This window comes from Lasiosphaeria miniovina (assembly GCF_030549165.1).
Source record: "Lasiosphaeria miniovina strain SMH2392-1A chromosome Unknown B0T26scaffold_2, whole genome shotgun sequence".
NCBI classification, from domain to species: Eukaryota; Fungi; Ascomycota; class Sordariomycetes; order Sordariales; family Lasiosphaeriaceae; genus Lasiosphaeria; species Lasiosphaeria miniovina.
This window is the reverse complement of record NW_026848221.1, coordinates 1,056,661-1,071,852: the sequence shown is the minus strand read 5'-3', so window position 1 is coordinate 1,071,852 and position 15,192 is coordinate 1,056,661. Positions and strand designations below refer to the sequence as shown.

Genomic DNA, 15,192 nt, shown 5'->3' with positions numbered 1-15,192 from the left:
CGTCTGTTTCCACGGACGAGACTAGTCTTCGTAGCCCGCCTTTGACGACCCCAGCATGCCCTCGCTGCGGCCGCCGCGGCGGCGCTTGCCGACGACGTCGGCCAGCCAGTCGCTGAGGCGGTAGCCCCAGTGGCCGGCGACGAGGGCGCCGCTGAGGACGTTGATGATCTTGATGAGGAAGACGAGGAAGCCGTCGCGCGACTCGACAATGTTGAGCAGGATGGGCTCGATGTCGTACTTGACGAAGATGCCCGGGATGGTGCGGTCGTTGACCTCGCCGCTCTGCTCCGTCACGGCGTACTGGTTGGTGAAGATGGACGACGACCCCAGCTGCTCCGGGTGCCCCACGCTGTACGTCGTCGGCACCACAGAGATGAAGTACTGGAACTTGTGGAAGTTGGCCGAAGCCGTGTTGACCGTCCGGTCCAGCGGGTTGACCAGCGACGGCAGGAACGGCCCGAATGAGAGCTCCGACACGATGTGCGAGAAGTTGAAAGCTGGAGGAAAGCTGGTGTTAGTAGCGCGCTTTTGAAGGATAGACTAGAGTGGCTGGTTAGGGAGGGGGGGTTGGGAGGTCAAGGGGCAACTCACTGCTGTGCTCGACGTGCGCGCCTCCGTAGCCGTGTCCGCGGGCCGTGATGTGGAAGTCGCCCTGGACCTTGTTGAGCTCGAGGCTGCCGAAGATGCGGCAGCTGTCGCCCTCGGCACCCCAGAGGCGCGGGGTCTTGCCCCAGCGGGCCTTGCGGCGGCCCAGCGCGACAATGTCGTGAATGTGCTCCTCGCCGAAGCCCTCGTCGTGGCCGCCGGCGGCGCCGCCCGAGGAGGCCCAGCCCTCGCCCGTGATGAGGCGGCCGTGCTGGTCGCGGCCCAGCTTGTGCATGCCCTTGCCGTCGACCCACTGCGACCAGTTGGTCGCGTCGCGCGTCAGCCGTGTCGCCGCCAGGATGTGGTCGCCGGCCGCGTCTTGCACGTTGACGTGCAGGTCCGCGCACTTCATGCGCACCACCACGTCCAGGTTGATGTTCATGGCGCGCGACACGCCCTTCTCGACCGCGAACGTGTGCATCTCGGTGCCTCGCCACCACCGCCCCAGCTCCGACCAGAACAGCACCAGTGACACCACGACCATAGCGACAGTCCACTTGCCGCCGCCCGATGTCCGCTGCACATATTGCGGTTTCGATTTAGCTGTGGGCGTGGGAGAAACAAACGTAAGCATATGTGCGCGCAGCATAGAGAGATAGAGACAAGGTGGAAGGGGTTCTGTGCCATGTCCTGTGCGGCGCAAACGTACGGAAAGCATCAAAGGCGCTGACGATGCCGCCGCTCTTCGGAGCAAAAGGGTCCTCGCCCAGCTCGTGTTTCTCATAGCCGTTCATCATGGCGACAAGCAGGCCACGTGCGCGAGACCTTTAGCTAGCTCCTCCTCTTCCTCCTCCTCCCACTCCAGCTCTTGGAAACCGTTAACTAATCACACAGCAACAGCAACCCTGCCGCAGCTCGTTTTCCCTTTTTGGTTCTCTCCTCTTGAATGCGACCAGTTCCAAAATCTCGAGCCCCTTCGTTGTTTACCCTGCGCGCTGATGTGAGTCGTGCGCAAATAAAGTCTGGTGTGTTTGTCGTCGTTTCGATGTGGTGTCGTTGGCTCGAGCTCTCGCGGTTGGCGTGAGGTTTGTCTCGGGCAAGTCTGTCTGTCTCGAATTCGATAGTTGGATTGTCGGCAAAACCCAATTGGGCCGAGAATCACAAACACTCGACGAAAGCAGAGAGAAGAAGAAAGAAAAAAGACAACGGCCTTGCAGAAAAAAGAATGCACAACCCAGACAAACCCACGATCGTTTGCAATCCCCAAAACCGTTGTCAACCAAATCTAGAGGACAGCTTGACCAAATGGGATCCGGCGGCCTGGTACTTTGCACCCCTGCCCGCTGACTTTCTAGCCGAGCCGGCAGCTTCGAGACCCCTGGCTCCGTCCGTGTCATTCAATTGGGCGGGTGCCCGCATTTGGTGAGCTGAAAGGTAAGGCGTGTGCATTGGCGGGGCAGACAGGGGCGTTCAGCTAGCAGCAAGGACGGATACAGTCGTCAAAAGAACGTAACGTAACTGTTCTAGCAATCTAAAGAAAAGAGAATAAAATATAACATGGAAACAGTTCTAGCACCTTCAATGCCGATATTTGCCCAAAATGAACAGTCGCCTATTCGAGATGCGGGTTGACAACAAGAAGGGGGAAAAAGGGGTGCGTGAGTGACTTTAGAGACTGAACGGGTATATAAACACATACTCTCCCGTTGGTGTAGTACTTAGGAGGAAAAAGAAAATAACAAATAAACCGGCCTAGAAGGTCTTTAACAGGTATATCTAGGATATAAAAAAGCCTCCAAGACTCTACAATAGGGATCCTGATAATGCCTGCCTCCCTCAGCGAAAATCGTCTCGGGCGAGCCGTCAATGATTAAGGCCTTTCAAATCTTGGAAAGTCCGTCACTAACAAATATCCAGGGATGGGATTGTACTCAGTTCAGGAACGAAAAGGTAGGTAATTAATCGCTTATAAGTTGCATTGATTCTCCTTTCTAACCCCTTTCCCGGCCCGAAAGGACCTTGTGCTTGACTTGTCTTAGATATAGCTGCACGGTCATCCAACCTTCTTGAAAAGGCAAGGGCCGTTGAGGACATCGCAACCCGTGTCCGCGTCTCCCCTGTCCTGACTTACGGTTGGTAGCAAAACAAACTCGGAAGCCTTACGGCGAAAGGAAATGGGAATGAAATTCCACTTTTTGGAAGTTTTTTTTATATTGTGTAGGTAGATACCACCTATCTGTCATTCTAAGCCGGTACGGGTATACATTAGCTCAAATCGCCACCACAGACAGCAGCCCTAGATAGTTGGTAGTATTTTTATAACTGCAATTCCCAAGTTTTCCTGTGCCATAGCCAACCCCCCAAGGAACGCCAGTGCAATGCGGAGCAAAAATATGAAGTAGGCGCGATTGGCCCCCTCTAATCCCTTTGCCCATTTTGTCGTCTTCGAATATGATGACGCATGTCGTGAGACGAGTGCCGATTGCATGTATGTGTGTGGTTGTATCTCGCCGGAAACGCCTGTGGTCTTAAAGTCTCTAGGGAGAGAGACGAAAGAGCACTTGTTTTTCCCTGTTCAGCTCGTTCACTTCACTCCATCCGACCAATCATCAGGCTCTCAACCATCCCGGTCGTGATGATGGCCATCTGGGCTTTCTCGACCTCCTTGGATACCTTGCCCCATAGCATCTGGAACTGGTCGGCGAGCTCGGAACTACCGCCCACATATTCACTATATATGTCGAGCAGGTGAAAGGTGACGTCGACGCACACGCTGACGTAGCGCGGGTCAGAGATGTACTTGCTGACCCACCTAAGAAGCGGCAGCACCGTAACCTCGTCGCGTCCCTCGAGCGCCTCGCGCAGCGCGGACCGGTGCCGCAGCGCCACGAAGAGCGTCAGCGCCGTCACGGGCTGGTAATCGGGCCCAGACATGTCGACAACGTCGTCAAGCGCCGCGGCGTACCGCCCCCGCCGGAACTTTTCCTGCCACGGCCTGAGCTTTACCCTACGCGCGCGGCCCCCCGCCGAGTTTGTCGCCTCCGTGGGAATAATGACGTCGACGCTCTCGCCAAGCAGGGCCATTGCCTTGTTGGACACAGCCTTGCGCTTCCGCTTCGCCTTTTGCGAGTCGAGCTTGTCGAGCGCCTGGGGCCCAATGTCGCGCGCGGCTTCCTCGGCCGCCCGCTCCCTCGCCTTCTCGGCTGCCGACCCGGACAGGCGGGTCCGCAGGGAAAGAACGCCAGACTGCATGCCCACCGCCAAGTGCCGGTCTTCCTGCGTCGCACCGGCAGCAATGACGGCGATAGATAGAACCGGAGACGGGTATTTTGAGCCGGCCACAACATTCCACCCGGAGGTTTCGAAGACCTTGACATGGCCGTCCAGACTTCCGCTGACAACGCGCCGCCCGTTGGACGCCAGAGAGAGGGATGTAACCGTCTTTTGGTGATTTGTTATGAGTCGGAGCGGCTTGGCAGCGACAAGATCGAGCACCGAGATGGCGCTGCCGGCTGCGGCCAAGAGAGTTGTGCCTAAGGGCAGGGGTAGCACGTCTTCAATGGGGTCGGCGTGCTTGAATGTCAGGACGGAGCCGCCAGGGGATCTGGCATCCCAGACCCGGACCGTCTCGTCGTACGAGCCTGAGACAATAAGATTACTGTTTCCGCCAGGCATGAAGGCGCCGCAACGCACGTAATCGGAGTGGCCGGTGAACATGCGGCTCGGGTTGTTGGATGGGAGATCCCAGAGACGGACCGTCTTGTCGTCGCTGGCGCTCATGAGCGTCGTCAGCTCGGTGGGCGACCAGCGAGTGACCCAAACGGGCTGCTTGTGGATGTGCCAGGTCTTAAGAATGACAGCACGGGTGCCGCCGCCGACGTCAAAAACCTGCATCTTGCCCGAGTCCTCGCCGGCGACAAGAACGCGGCCATCGGCTCGGATCTCGCCACTGTGGGCCTCGCTGTCGAAACGGCCGATGGTCTTGAGCGGTTCGCGCTTGCGGATGGAGAAGATGTCGACACGGGGGCCCGAGGTGACGGCGAAAAGATCGTTGAGCTTGGCGGCGGCAACGAGCGAGTTGGATGTGGTGGCGCCGACCGTGGTGGGGAAGCTGATGTGCGAGATGGGCCACGATGCCGTCGACGTGTGCGATTTTTGATTTTTGAATGACCGCCAGTATCGCTGCTCTGCCGTGACGGGGCTCGGCCCCGTCGCCAGCTTCAATTGGGCCAGCGGAAGCACTTCTACGGCCATGATTGCTGCTGTGGTCTTGTTCGGAAGCTGCTCTGCAGCGATGAACCAATTCGCTTTTTTTTTTTTTGGCTTGCTTGGGCGCTGCAACAAGCCCCACTCAGCCTCGCCCAGGCGCCAAGGCCAGCTGGCTAGGTTAGCGCGATTCGCTACCCCCACACTGCACTGTCGATTGACGATTCCTGGCTGAAATGGCATTCATCGGAGAAAGTATTCTCCGAAACCTTCAGCTGAAAGACAAACTTGGTTGTACGTCCATTAGAGTCTATACTTAACTCGCAGAGGTTCTGTGGCGTTTGTCAATAGCTTAGCAGCAATCCTGCTTCTGTAGGGTTAACTCCTGAACGGACACGTCGGTGCTTTTACGCTTCATGTGCCTAAGTTTGTGTTGACGAATCTAGCGACTCACGGCTTAATACCGTCCTCGCCTGCCTCCATCCGAAGATCCAAGCTGATATCGTCCTCTGGGTCGTGTGATCGACGCGGGGCTAACACGTGTACTATGGTCTAAGGGTAAGTGTTATTTCCCTTTCCAGTACTAGCAACCATGTCTTGGCCAGTGCCGTCTCTGCTGGTGCTGTATGCGATATATAGATTAAAGTTAGTCACGAAAAACAAGCCATACCCGGCGGAAGCACGAAGCACAAGTCCAACACGAAAGGTTCTTGGATCCGGCTGACTACAACTAGCGCACACATGCCAGCCGCTCCGCTCCACACACCCGAACTTTGAACGGCCCAGAGCTGTCAAGGTTCGGCACAGCCATGGATTTGCTACCCAATGACACGTACACTGAGAAGACGCCTGTGCCGTCGTCTTCAAAAACTCGTCAGGGCTTCAAAACGCCAACTGAACAAGGGGGTAATTCTTTGCGTCAGAGAGGGCAGGACTTGGCCAAGTTCTTATTCAGATTTCATGAGGACTAGAACGTGTGTGCAAGGAAGACCCTTTCGACAATTGCAGCATTCTTGGTGTATTTGTACTCGTGCCGGCCGATTGAGTTTGACACCAAGTAAAGTAAGGTCAATCCGGAGGTCTACCGACCAAAAGATTCGCAAGGGGGTCTGCACTTGGAATACAACTCTTTTACGGACTGCGGGCTACCTAGGAACACATCCCCGGGACGCTCTCCAATTCGACAGCGCAGTTGCTAGTGCGCGGGCAAGGACTAGGCGGGCCGGCGATTGGTTGGCACTTTCCGCCCAAGCAGCGAACAGGGCACAGTCGCCAAACAGCCCGTGCAGCAGCGACCTCAGACAGGACTGAATATCGAGAGCCTCAACCGTTTCTCGACAACGTCACTCCATCTAATCTAGAAGCCAATCGGCAGCAGTCGCGACAGCAGCAAGCCCATCGCTACTGCCGCGCACCCTAGATGTCGCTTGCGGCTTGTACATGAGAGGTCTCGTCCCACGTAACAAAGTCAGTCTCGGACTTCCGCGGCATTTTGGCGGACCTCGGTCGGGAGCACAGGAAAGGTTCTTTTTTCACTGTGAGGGCCACCTCAGGTCTTTCCATGCTTTTCCGGTCCCTGGAAGTTAATGAGGTTAGGGGTTCCTTTTTAACATCCTCCTGGTTTGACTTTCCGTCTGGCACCGCCACATCTCAGCTCAGCTCACTCTAAGTAGAAGGAAGGAACGAACCTCCATTCCAGGGTACTGCATACCAGGTTTAGGTTGAAAGAAAGGTGCCCAGGAACTAAGGTAGACGCCCGGGCTACCCGACCCCCGTCACAACAGCACAGGCCAAACTCCTGGTGATACAGCACCTCAGCGCAGCGCAACAGCACCTCAGGTCGAATACCAACGGTACACCTGCTACGCAACCGCATTCGCAGCGCAGCCGCAATCCCAGCGCCGCCCGCATCTTCGTCCCATCTCGCGCGTCGGGCGCATTTTGACGTGTTGCACGTCGGATATATTCAGTTTTGGGAGCCTAGTCGACGACGCCCCCATTACCTCAGCGCGCAGCACCGCCGTCCCCTGGCTTGACTTGTCCTCCTACGCCTCAGGTCCCGCCTCCCGCCCCGCGCCGCCTCCCATCTTCGATTCGCGCCGCCTTGACGCCTAGACGCCTAGCAAACCTTAGTCTACTCCTCCATGGTGGGTGCTCTGTCCTCCTCGAGTCGACCTCGACTTGTCTGGCGTTCGTCCCCAATGCGTGCCGGCTCGCGCTCATAGCTAGTCTCCCGAATGTGCCAGTCTCGCAACTCGTCCGCCGTCAACAGCCTAGGGTGAACGGCATTGTGTCATGCCTACCCACCAAAGTCCGGGAGCAAGCCAGCTTCCCTCTTTAGCCCCCGAGAAGATCGCATCGTCCAACGCTACCGTCAACTCGTTCCTCAACACACGGCAGCCGTCATGGATGGGAACTGGCCCGTCCAAACCAAACCCTCGCCCTCTTGCCTCTCGCCGGCGAACTGTCCCGCAGACTACGCAGCAGCAGCAACAACAACAAACACAACATCATCAACAACACCAGCGGCAGCAGCAAGGCCAGCAAGACCAGCAAATTCAGCAACAATCGCAACCACAGCCACCGTAAGTGCGGATATCGCTTCTTCACCCGCCCTTTGCCCTCATGCGTCCGTGTCTGCACCGCACCGCCCAGAGCGTTGTCCCGGCCGCTCCCACATGTCACCTTTCTTCTCCCCGGCCACAAGTTCGAATTGCACGCTGACTGATTTATTCGCTTGCTTTTCTCTAGACAGGCCCAAAGCGTTCTTCTTTCACCCGCTCCTAGCGACGAGCCGAGCCCCGTCGTATCAAACCCCCTCGATAGCCCCAATCCCAACCCTGCCTCGCTCCCAGGCCCAGGGGCGCAAACCATGGTGCCCCCAAAGCCTTCTACGTACCTCAATCTACCCGTCACCGACGCCCGTTTTGTGCAAAACTTGACCGTTGAGATACAACCCTTGGATTCGCTAACGTCGAGGATCGCGAGCAACGGGGGCCCTCTCTCGGCGCCCATTCCAAGTCTACCACAGTCCCCCTTCCCGGCTAATCCGCTCTACCAGGCCCCCGCTAGTAACGATGCCGCAACGGCCACGTCGTTCGCCTTTTCTGCTGCCCCGTCAGCCTCTTCCGCCACCCCAGACTCTTATCCACAGCCGCCAAGCAATGTGTCGCAGGTGCAGGCGCAGGCGCAAGCTGGACGTAGTCAGGTTCTAGGGGCGGAGGGCCTCATCCAGTCCCCAACACCGTCGGCGGCCGTAGCACCGCCACCTCTCAAGAAGAGACGCACAGAGTAAGTCTCGAAAGCCTTCGCCGAGGCAGACAGGGTTCCACGATTTTGGTTTTCCTCTAGTGCCTAACAAGTTTTTAGTAGTCGGCAACAAATGCTCCGCTTCAACTTCCCGTCATTTATCGCGAAGCTCGATCAGCACTTCCAGTCGTACGGCGGCGAGCAGGCCTTCACATCTGATATCGAGAGGCCGCGAATGCAACTGCTGAGAGATGCCTGCACTAAGGACGACGGCTTCTTTTTGGCTTTGCATCAGCTCTACTGTATATGGTCGGGTTCTTCTCAAGAGGCGCACAGGTTCTTCAGCAACCCCCCTCAGATGATTGACAGTGCTTTTGCAATTATTGAAACCGTGCTTAAGAAGAACCATCACATTTCGCCGGCGCATCGGGCGTTCTTTGTTCATTTCCCAGCACCGATAAAGGAACTCATGGACCCGACGACCATCTACGCGTCTTTAATCGAGCAAGTAGGAAATTTCCTAATCCATCTGCATACCAACTTCAACTCGCTGAGGCAAGCATCGTTAAACCGACGATACCCCTTCCTGGTCGACGAGCTCCTTTGGTACCTAGCCTGCTATTCGCCCGTGTTGCAAATGATTCTTTTCACGGCATCTAGGAGAATACTGGGCGTTACGGACGGCCCCTATAGCCATCAAATGGATCAAGGACTGAAGGAGGATCAGAAAAACCATCGGAACGAGACGACGAGCCCCCAATTTCTACGCCCTATCAAGCACAGCGCCGAAATCGAGACGAGAAACGCTAAATTTATCAACTACTACAAGGGTGTCGTTGCAAAAGCATTAGCCCCATCCCCACGTCCAGACATGCCTCAGCCAGCCGTCCCGGTCCCACATAACCAAGTCCTGGTATTACAAGAAGGACCTCGAGGGCACGCAGCTCATGCCTCCAGTCGAGGAAGCCATAATTCCCAGCCTCCGAGCCCATTCACTCCGATTTATGGCACTTCGGCAATGCAGGGCCAGTCCTTAATGTCGCTTAGAAGCCCGCCCATGATGCCCCCCAGTCCCTATGGACAGCCTCCCAACGGCCAGATGGTGACACATTTCGTGCCACAAGGCCACACACAGATGCCCCAACATTACTCCCCGGCCATTGTACCAAGTCAAGTAATGGAACAGCGTTCAGTCAGAGCTCAACATCGAACGCACCAACCGCGGTTAGATATTCAACTCCAAGCGCATCTGATATCGCACCAGAAACATCAGGCCCATCTAATGTCACTGCAGCAGCAGCAGCAGCAGCAACAACAACAGCAACAACAACAACAACAACAACAACAACAACATCAACATCAACAGCAACAGCAGCACCAGCAACAGCAACAGCAGCACCAGCAGTTGCAATACCAGCAACAACTTCAGCAGGTGCAGCAGCAGCAGTACCAGTGGCTCTCGAATTCGCTGCCAGGGAATACGCCTGGACAACCGGGCCACCTAGTTGCGCCCCAGATCCAGCGTCCCGTAGTACAACCCCATACGCAGGTCTCTCAAGCCGGGCTAAGTCTCCCTCCGCAGACACTGTCGTTCGCAAGGGAGAGGTCGATCGGTCACTCTGCTAGCAGTGCGCCTCCCATCCCCGCTCCTCACCAAACCACACCAGGTATCACACAGCATCCTTTGTTAGATGCGTATCAGCACCACGTGTCAAATCAGGTCAAGGATCCACTGCTGCCGGCCAAAGGAACCATCATACCCCGTCTGGAATGGCCCTCCGATCCGTCAGATAAGAAGGCCATCCTGATGGCCCTTCACCAGGCCCACGTTCGTAGCCCTAAGCGGGTTGTGAAGGAGAACGAGACGGAACGCTTCTTCCAGGCTGTCAAGTCTCTCCCTGTTGGGCCCACTCTAATTACCCCAAAGAATCGTGTTCAGGAACTTCGGTTTGACGTCACCAGGGAGCAATTCGCATTGAGGTCGGCTATTTTGACGAACTCGGGCGAACTATTGCCAGTGGCCCAGCATTTCAACGGCTCGCTCCGCTGGAGGATCAGGTGCTGCAAGGTATCTCTTCCCGAAAAAGCGATCAGCGAGCAACGTTGGACGACCGTGGACATGTGCTGGCCGACCAACGTCTTTATGAAGCTCAACTCACGGCCCCTAGACATTCGGAGATATTCTCACAATGGCAAAGACCTTGCCACCGAGCTCACCGACCTGGTCATCTGCGGCACCAATGTCATCGAGATCGTCGTCCCGGATCTGGGGAGAGATTCGCCAGGCAACCGATTCTTTGCCGTCGAGATGCTGGAGACACTGAGCTACAGCGATATCCTGAAACTGGTGTGGGAAAGGGGTGTACTGCCGGAGCAGCAGACACTGCAAACCATCAAACGGCGTTTGACTCCGACCGACGACGACGGCATCGCGTTCGAGGCGCCGGATTTGTCAATCGATCTTGCGGACCCCTTCAGCGCCGTCATCTTCAAGATACCGGCAAGGGGTGTTACATGCACCCACATGGAGTGCTTTGACTTGGAAACTTGGTTGAACACGAGGCCGTCTAAACCGCCGACCAAGTGCCCGCACTCTCAGGTAGCGTGCGATTGTCCAACGGCCCTCGAGCCCTCGCATCCCGACAAGTGGCGATGCCCGATCTGCTTTAAGGACGCAAGACCCTACAGCTTGCGCATTGATAGCTTCTTGCTCAAGGTCCGCCAGCAGCTCGAGAAGGATGACAGGCTCCGTACCAAGTCAATGCACGTGATGGCGGATGGCAACTGGTCGGCTGTCATGGAGGACGACAACGTGGAGAGCGACGACGGCGACGACGATGTCTATCAAGCTACGCACCGGCAGTTAAAGAGGCCATCGGTCCCTGCGGCTGCTGCCAAAAGACAGGACGTGGAAGTTATTGAAATCGATTGAACTACCCCATCATCGATATACCAACCAACCCTATAACTACCTACTAACTAAACCTACCACCTTCCCACCTACGCCGCCGTTCGGATCTCGGGAAGCCAATTCACCTAATACACGGCCGGAGCGTCTATTCTCGTATATCCATCTACAGCAGTCGGCGGTATACGCGATATCTCGTTTCTATCTATTATTCCGCTTTGGCCCGGCGCTGCGAGTCTTTTCTATCGTTTAGATCACGACCTATTACGACACATTTGCAGTTTTTTATTTCCATCATTTGGAACGGAGGGGCGAGAACATTAGTCGGCATTCTTCTTTGTTTTGGTTCATTCGGCACAGCACACCCGTCGCTTCTTTGAAGCGGGGCTCATTTCATGGCTATGGGAGTCAGTCTTTTTACCTTATCTACTACTTGCTGTGGGGGAGGCAAGCTGGGCAGGGAAATGTTCAACGGCAATGGCAAAGCGAGGCGCTAAAAGGCGGAACTAGAAGCGCACACAGACACGCTCGCACGGAGAAAGGCAGGACACAGCTGTGGCTTCGAATTCGAGGGTCTGAGCTGCTTTGTCACGCCTTTTGATGTGTCTGGGGGTTTGCATTTTCACGGCTTTGATTTTATTTTTCTCTCGCTCTAAATCTTGTTCAGGATACATGTCCAAGGGGATGGGTGTCAGGGTAGATACCACGCGTGGATGGATAGACGGATGGATGGGAGGGGTTGGCTGATGGCCCGGCGCGTTCTGGTCCCTGCCATAAAAAAGGGGGAGGGAAAAGGGGGAGGGGAGAGCCTTGAGCCAACCAGCCGGCCCTACCATCGAACCGGCATGTATACAGTAAAGTACACACTTTTGCCCCTAGCCGCAGGCTTAAATGGGGTTTGATATTCCGGCATTTCGTTTGGTGGAACTGAAGTACAGTGAAGCATGTATAGAGGCGGCAGCAGCGGCGAGAATCGCATCCAGGTAACTAGCCCCGGCTATCAACAAACAGAACAGCGTTTCGCTACCTACCTGTGTTTCGTTACAAATCTCTGCGACGCCGCAGACGACAATTCTGTTTTCCATGTTTGTTCTAGTTAGTTTCGTCTACGGAGTACTCAAGGAGTGACCTCCACAGTTGGATCTCTATCACCAAAGTAAAATAAAACACCTTGATATACCCATCACCGCATATGCGCACACTCAAATTAACACAACCGATTACGCATTTGAAGCGGTATGTAAATACAGCAAAAAGTAGTCAAAGATTGAACGGCACCGACAGAGTCATGTCATACCGGCCGGCCGACTGCTTTTTCCGTGTTTATGTTTGGCCCCCTTGACCAATAAATAAGCATGCGGTCCTTGCCTAGGTAAGTATGCAAGAACATATTCGGCCTCGTCACTTTTGCTTTTCAACATGTTCAGACCCCCTTTGCAACATGTATGCTCATGTGCTCGAGCTTCTGTTATGGCAGGCTAGGTAGTTAGATACAGTATATTACTTCCAGATACATTGTCTAGGTAGTAGGTACGTAGTGAAATGTCTACTTTGGTAAGGTAGATTAAACGTCAAAATTATACTCTACAAGAAACCCTTTGATTATCCATCCAAACCCTGCTAGCAGCCTTGCCTTGAACTTGCTGGGCTACACCCCAAGGCAGGGCTGCCTGCCGCTGCTGTCTATGATTAGTCTGTCCGGTGTGCCTCCCTGTTGTACTGGGTGTGATCCTGCTCGTTGGTATATTTACACGTGCTTCATTAATTATGGCTCGACCTTCTTTATTTTCTCCTCCTCCTTCGTTCAGTTCTTCTCGGGCAGTGTGCCCGGCGAGTTCTCGTCAGTCTGGCCGCTGAAGGCCGGCCGCGCCTGGGTGGGAAACATGGGTCCCGTCATCTCCTCTGCCATGGCCTCGTCGTAGCTGGGCGGGGCGTCGTCGTACGGCGGAGCCACTTGCCCGGGTGAGAGCTGCGATAGGTAGAGCGGGTCCATCTCCTGCTGCTGGGCGACGTTGGGGCGCGGTGGTAGGTTTGGTGCTGGCGATTGTTGCTGCTGCTGTGGCGACACGGGAGAAGCAGCTGGCCGTTGCGGTCTAGGCGTTACCGGCTTCCTCCCCCGGCCCTGCCGCATCGCCTCGACCAACTCCGGCGGAGGCGCCATGCCCGAGTACACCTCCACGGCGCTAAAGTTTAGCGGCAGGTGGATTTCCTGGGGGATCTCGGACGAGTCAAGTCTGCCCTTGCCCCGGTTGCTACGGGAGCTGGGATGGTGTAGGGGCTTGCCCCATGACAAGCCGAGCTTGACTTCGATTTGGTAGTCACGACTGTTGGATCCACAGGTAAGCATGCAGTAGGGAGAATGGGGGAGGCTGTGTCTCAAAAAGGGCGAGTTGGAAAAAAAATACTAACCCGAGGTTACATGTCCTGAAGCTGGGCATCACAGTGTTGGGAAGGGGGGCGTCACGCCACAGGGCGTCGGACACGACAACTTCGGTTCCGACAGCATCGTCTGGCTGAGACAAGGGGATCGACAAGCCTAAACGCGTGACAATACTCCAGCGCGTAGTCTCTGTGTTTGCCAAGTTCTGGCATCGGACGAGCGTCTTGCCAATCAAGTCAATCTGGATGGCGACGAGAAACACCTCGGCGCTGGCAGGGACCAGCTTCTTGGCAATCAAACGGAGTGGGATGGATTGGAGGCAGGTGAGGATTGCCGGGTGAGGTAGTCGAGCAGACATCTCAATAGAGGGGGCGGCTGTTGACAGATCCTGGGCATCGGGACTGGGGGGTGCTAGGGAGTCGAACCCTCCTCCTCCGGTATTGGGTGTCTGGGGCCTTCCTGGCCCGTTGCCAAAGCCGGGAAAGATGGAAGAACGCTTCCTTGACTGGGGAGAGGCAGTGCTGGGGCTGCGAGGGCGGAAGGTGTATGGGCGGCGGGCGTATGCCTCTCGATTCGACCTTTGGGGTCTTGGAGGCTCGATGGGCAGGAACTTGAGTCCGGTGTGGTATCGCCAGTTCTCCTTGAACAAGCCGGGGCGCTGGATGGTGACCTTGATGTAGTAGCGGATCTCGGCCTCGCCGGGGAAACCAGTGAAGCTTGGGGGCAGCGTCTTTGTGACGTGCGAGTAGAGAAGCTGCCTGCCGCCGTCCATGACGCGGACGCCGCCCAGGCCAAAGAGGCCGGAGCCGGCGATGCCTCCTATTCTGGCCATGGTGGCAGGGTCGCCACACACATTGTTGAAGGGGAACTTGAAGTGGAAGCTGAAGACATGCTGGCCGGCGGCAAGGACTATGGGAGGGGTTATGGGGGCAGCGTTCTCCTGGGGGAAGACCTGGGCAACCTTGTAGAGGATCTTGTGGTTCTCGTAGAGGGTGTCCCCGCCGGTGGGGGCCTGGTCACGCTGTTGGTAGGCGACACCAGCCCTGGAGCCATCGGCGGGGGAGCTGAGAGCGGTCCTAGACTCTCCCTCGAGCTTGACGACGACGGCGCCGATGTGCTCCTGGCGGCTCAGCGAGAGCAAGACCTGGCCGCGGATGATGTCGAGGTTGGTGTAAAACTCGGGCGGGTTGTCCAAGGCCACCCGTATCGACATGATGGGCGTGAGTGCGTGTGTGCTGGGTTTTCTGGGCTATGTCGATGTTCTTTTCTGGCGAAGAGTTGAGGCCTCCGTTTTTTGAAGCTCACTCAGGGGCAGTCCGAGCCGAGGTTCCAGTTCAGGGGCTCAGATGAAAGAAAAGGACAGAGCCCAAAACACCAGGCACAGCAAACACAGCGGCAGCAATCACAACGGGGTATGATTATTTCGTCTTTCTTGTCTGCAAGATACCTAAGGTAGGTAAGGTAGCTGAGTGAGGCTGGACAGCACAGCACAGAACACACAGTCGGCTTAAGCTTATGGAGCCCTTGGCGGGACTTCTCGCTGCCAGTTTTGTATTACCGAGAGTGATGGGCTGAATGTTCTTGGCACCTGTAACCAATGCGTGCGCCTTGATATTCTGGCATGGAAGAGTCAGAAAGAAGGCTGTAGCTGTATCTATCTGTACGGAGTATGTAAGGTATGTACATACATACCTGTCCTGTCTGTCGTCATACAAGTTTGACACCGCCAAAAGAGGACAAAGACAGTCTGAAATCGGTGCTGTGGATTATTGGAATTGAAACCTTGGAAACTAATTACCAACAAGTCGAGTGTCTTGGTGACGGGCAATAATTATTAAAAGGATCAAGGAAGAAACGTAAACCA

The 15,192-nt window shown here is 55.7% G+C and overlaps 4 protein-coding genes across 4 annotated transcripts; 1 reads left to right on the top strand and 3 right to left on the bottom strand.

Moving 5' to 3' along the window:
- Positions 1 to 21: 21 nt before the first annotated feature.
- On the bottom strand, positions 22 to 1,382 carry B0T26DRAFT_747403 (endoplasmic reticulum vesicle transporter-domain-containing protein; the record flags this gene model as incomplete). The annotated part of the gene is made up of 3 exons (XM_060444842.1): positions 22 to 497; positions 592 to 1,188; positions 1,295 to 1,382. 3 exons carry the CDS (start codon positions 1,380 to 1,382, stop codon positions 22 to 24), a joined length of 1,161 nt encoding a protein of 386 aa, XP_060299883.1.
- Positions 1,383 to 3,174: 1,792 nt separating this feature from the next.
- Positions 3,175 to 4,839, bottom strand: B0T26DRAFT_737852 (WD40-repeat-containing domain protein; the record flags this gene model as incomplete). Its single annotated transcript, XM_060443517.1, has 1 exon — positions 3,175 to 4,839. The coding sequence occupies one exon, from the start codon at positions 4,837 to 4,839 to the stop codon at positions 3,175 to 3,177; it is 1,665 nt and encodes a 554-aa protein (XP_060299882.1).
- A 1,755-nt stretch (positions 4,840 to 6,594) lies between these two features.
- Positions 6,595 to 11,213, top strand: B0T26DRAFT_114065 (uncharacterized protein). Its single transcript, XM_060433290.1, has 3 exons — positions 6,595 to 7,376; positions 7,543 to 8,082; positions 8,161 to 11,213. Exons 1-3 carry the CDS (start codon positions 7,087 to 7,089, stop codon positions 10,970 to 10,972), a joined length of 3,642 nt encoding a protein of 1,213 aa, XP_060299881.1. The 5' UTR covers positions 6,595 to 7,086; the 3' UTR covers positions 10,973 to 11,213.
- Positions 11,214 to 12,752: 1,539 nt separating this feature from the next.
- On the bottom strand, positions 12,753 to 14,541 carry B0T26DRAFT_737850 (uncharacterized protein; the record flags this gene model as incomplete). The annotated part of the gene is made up of 2 exons (XM_060443516.1): positions 12,753 to 13,272; positions 13,358 to 14,541. 2 exons carry the CDS (start codon positions 14,539 to 14,541, stop codon positions 12,753 to 12,755), a joined length of 1,704 nt encoding a protein of 567 aa, XP_060299880.1.
- Positions 14,542 to 15,192: the final 651 nt, after the last annotated feature.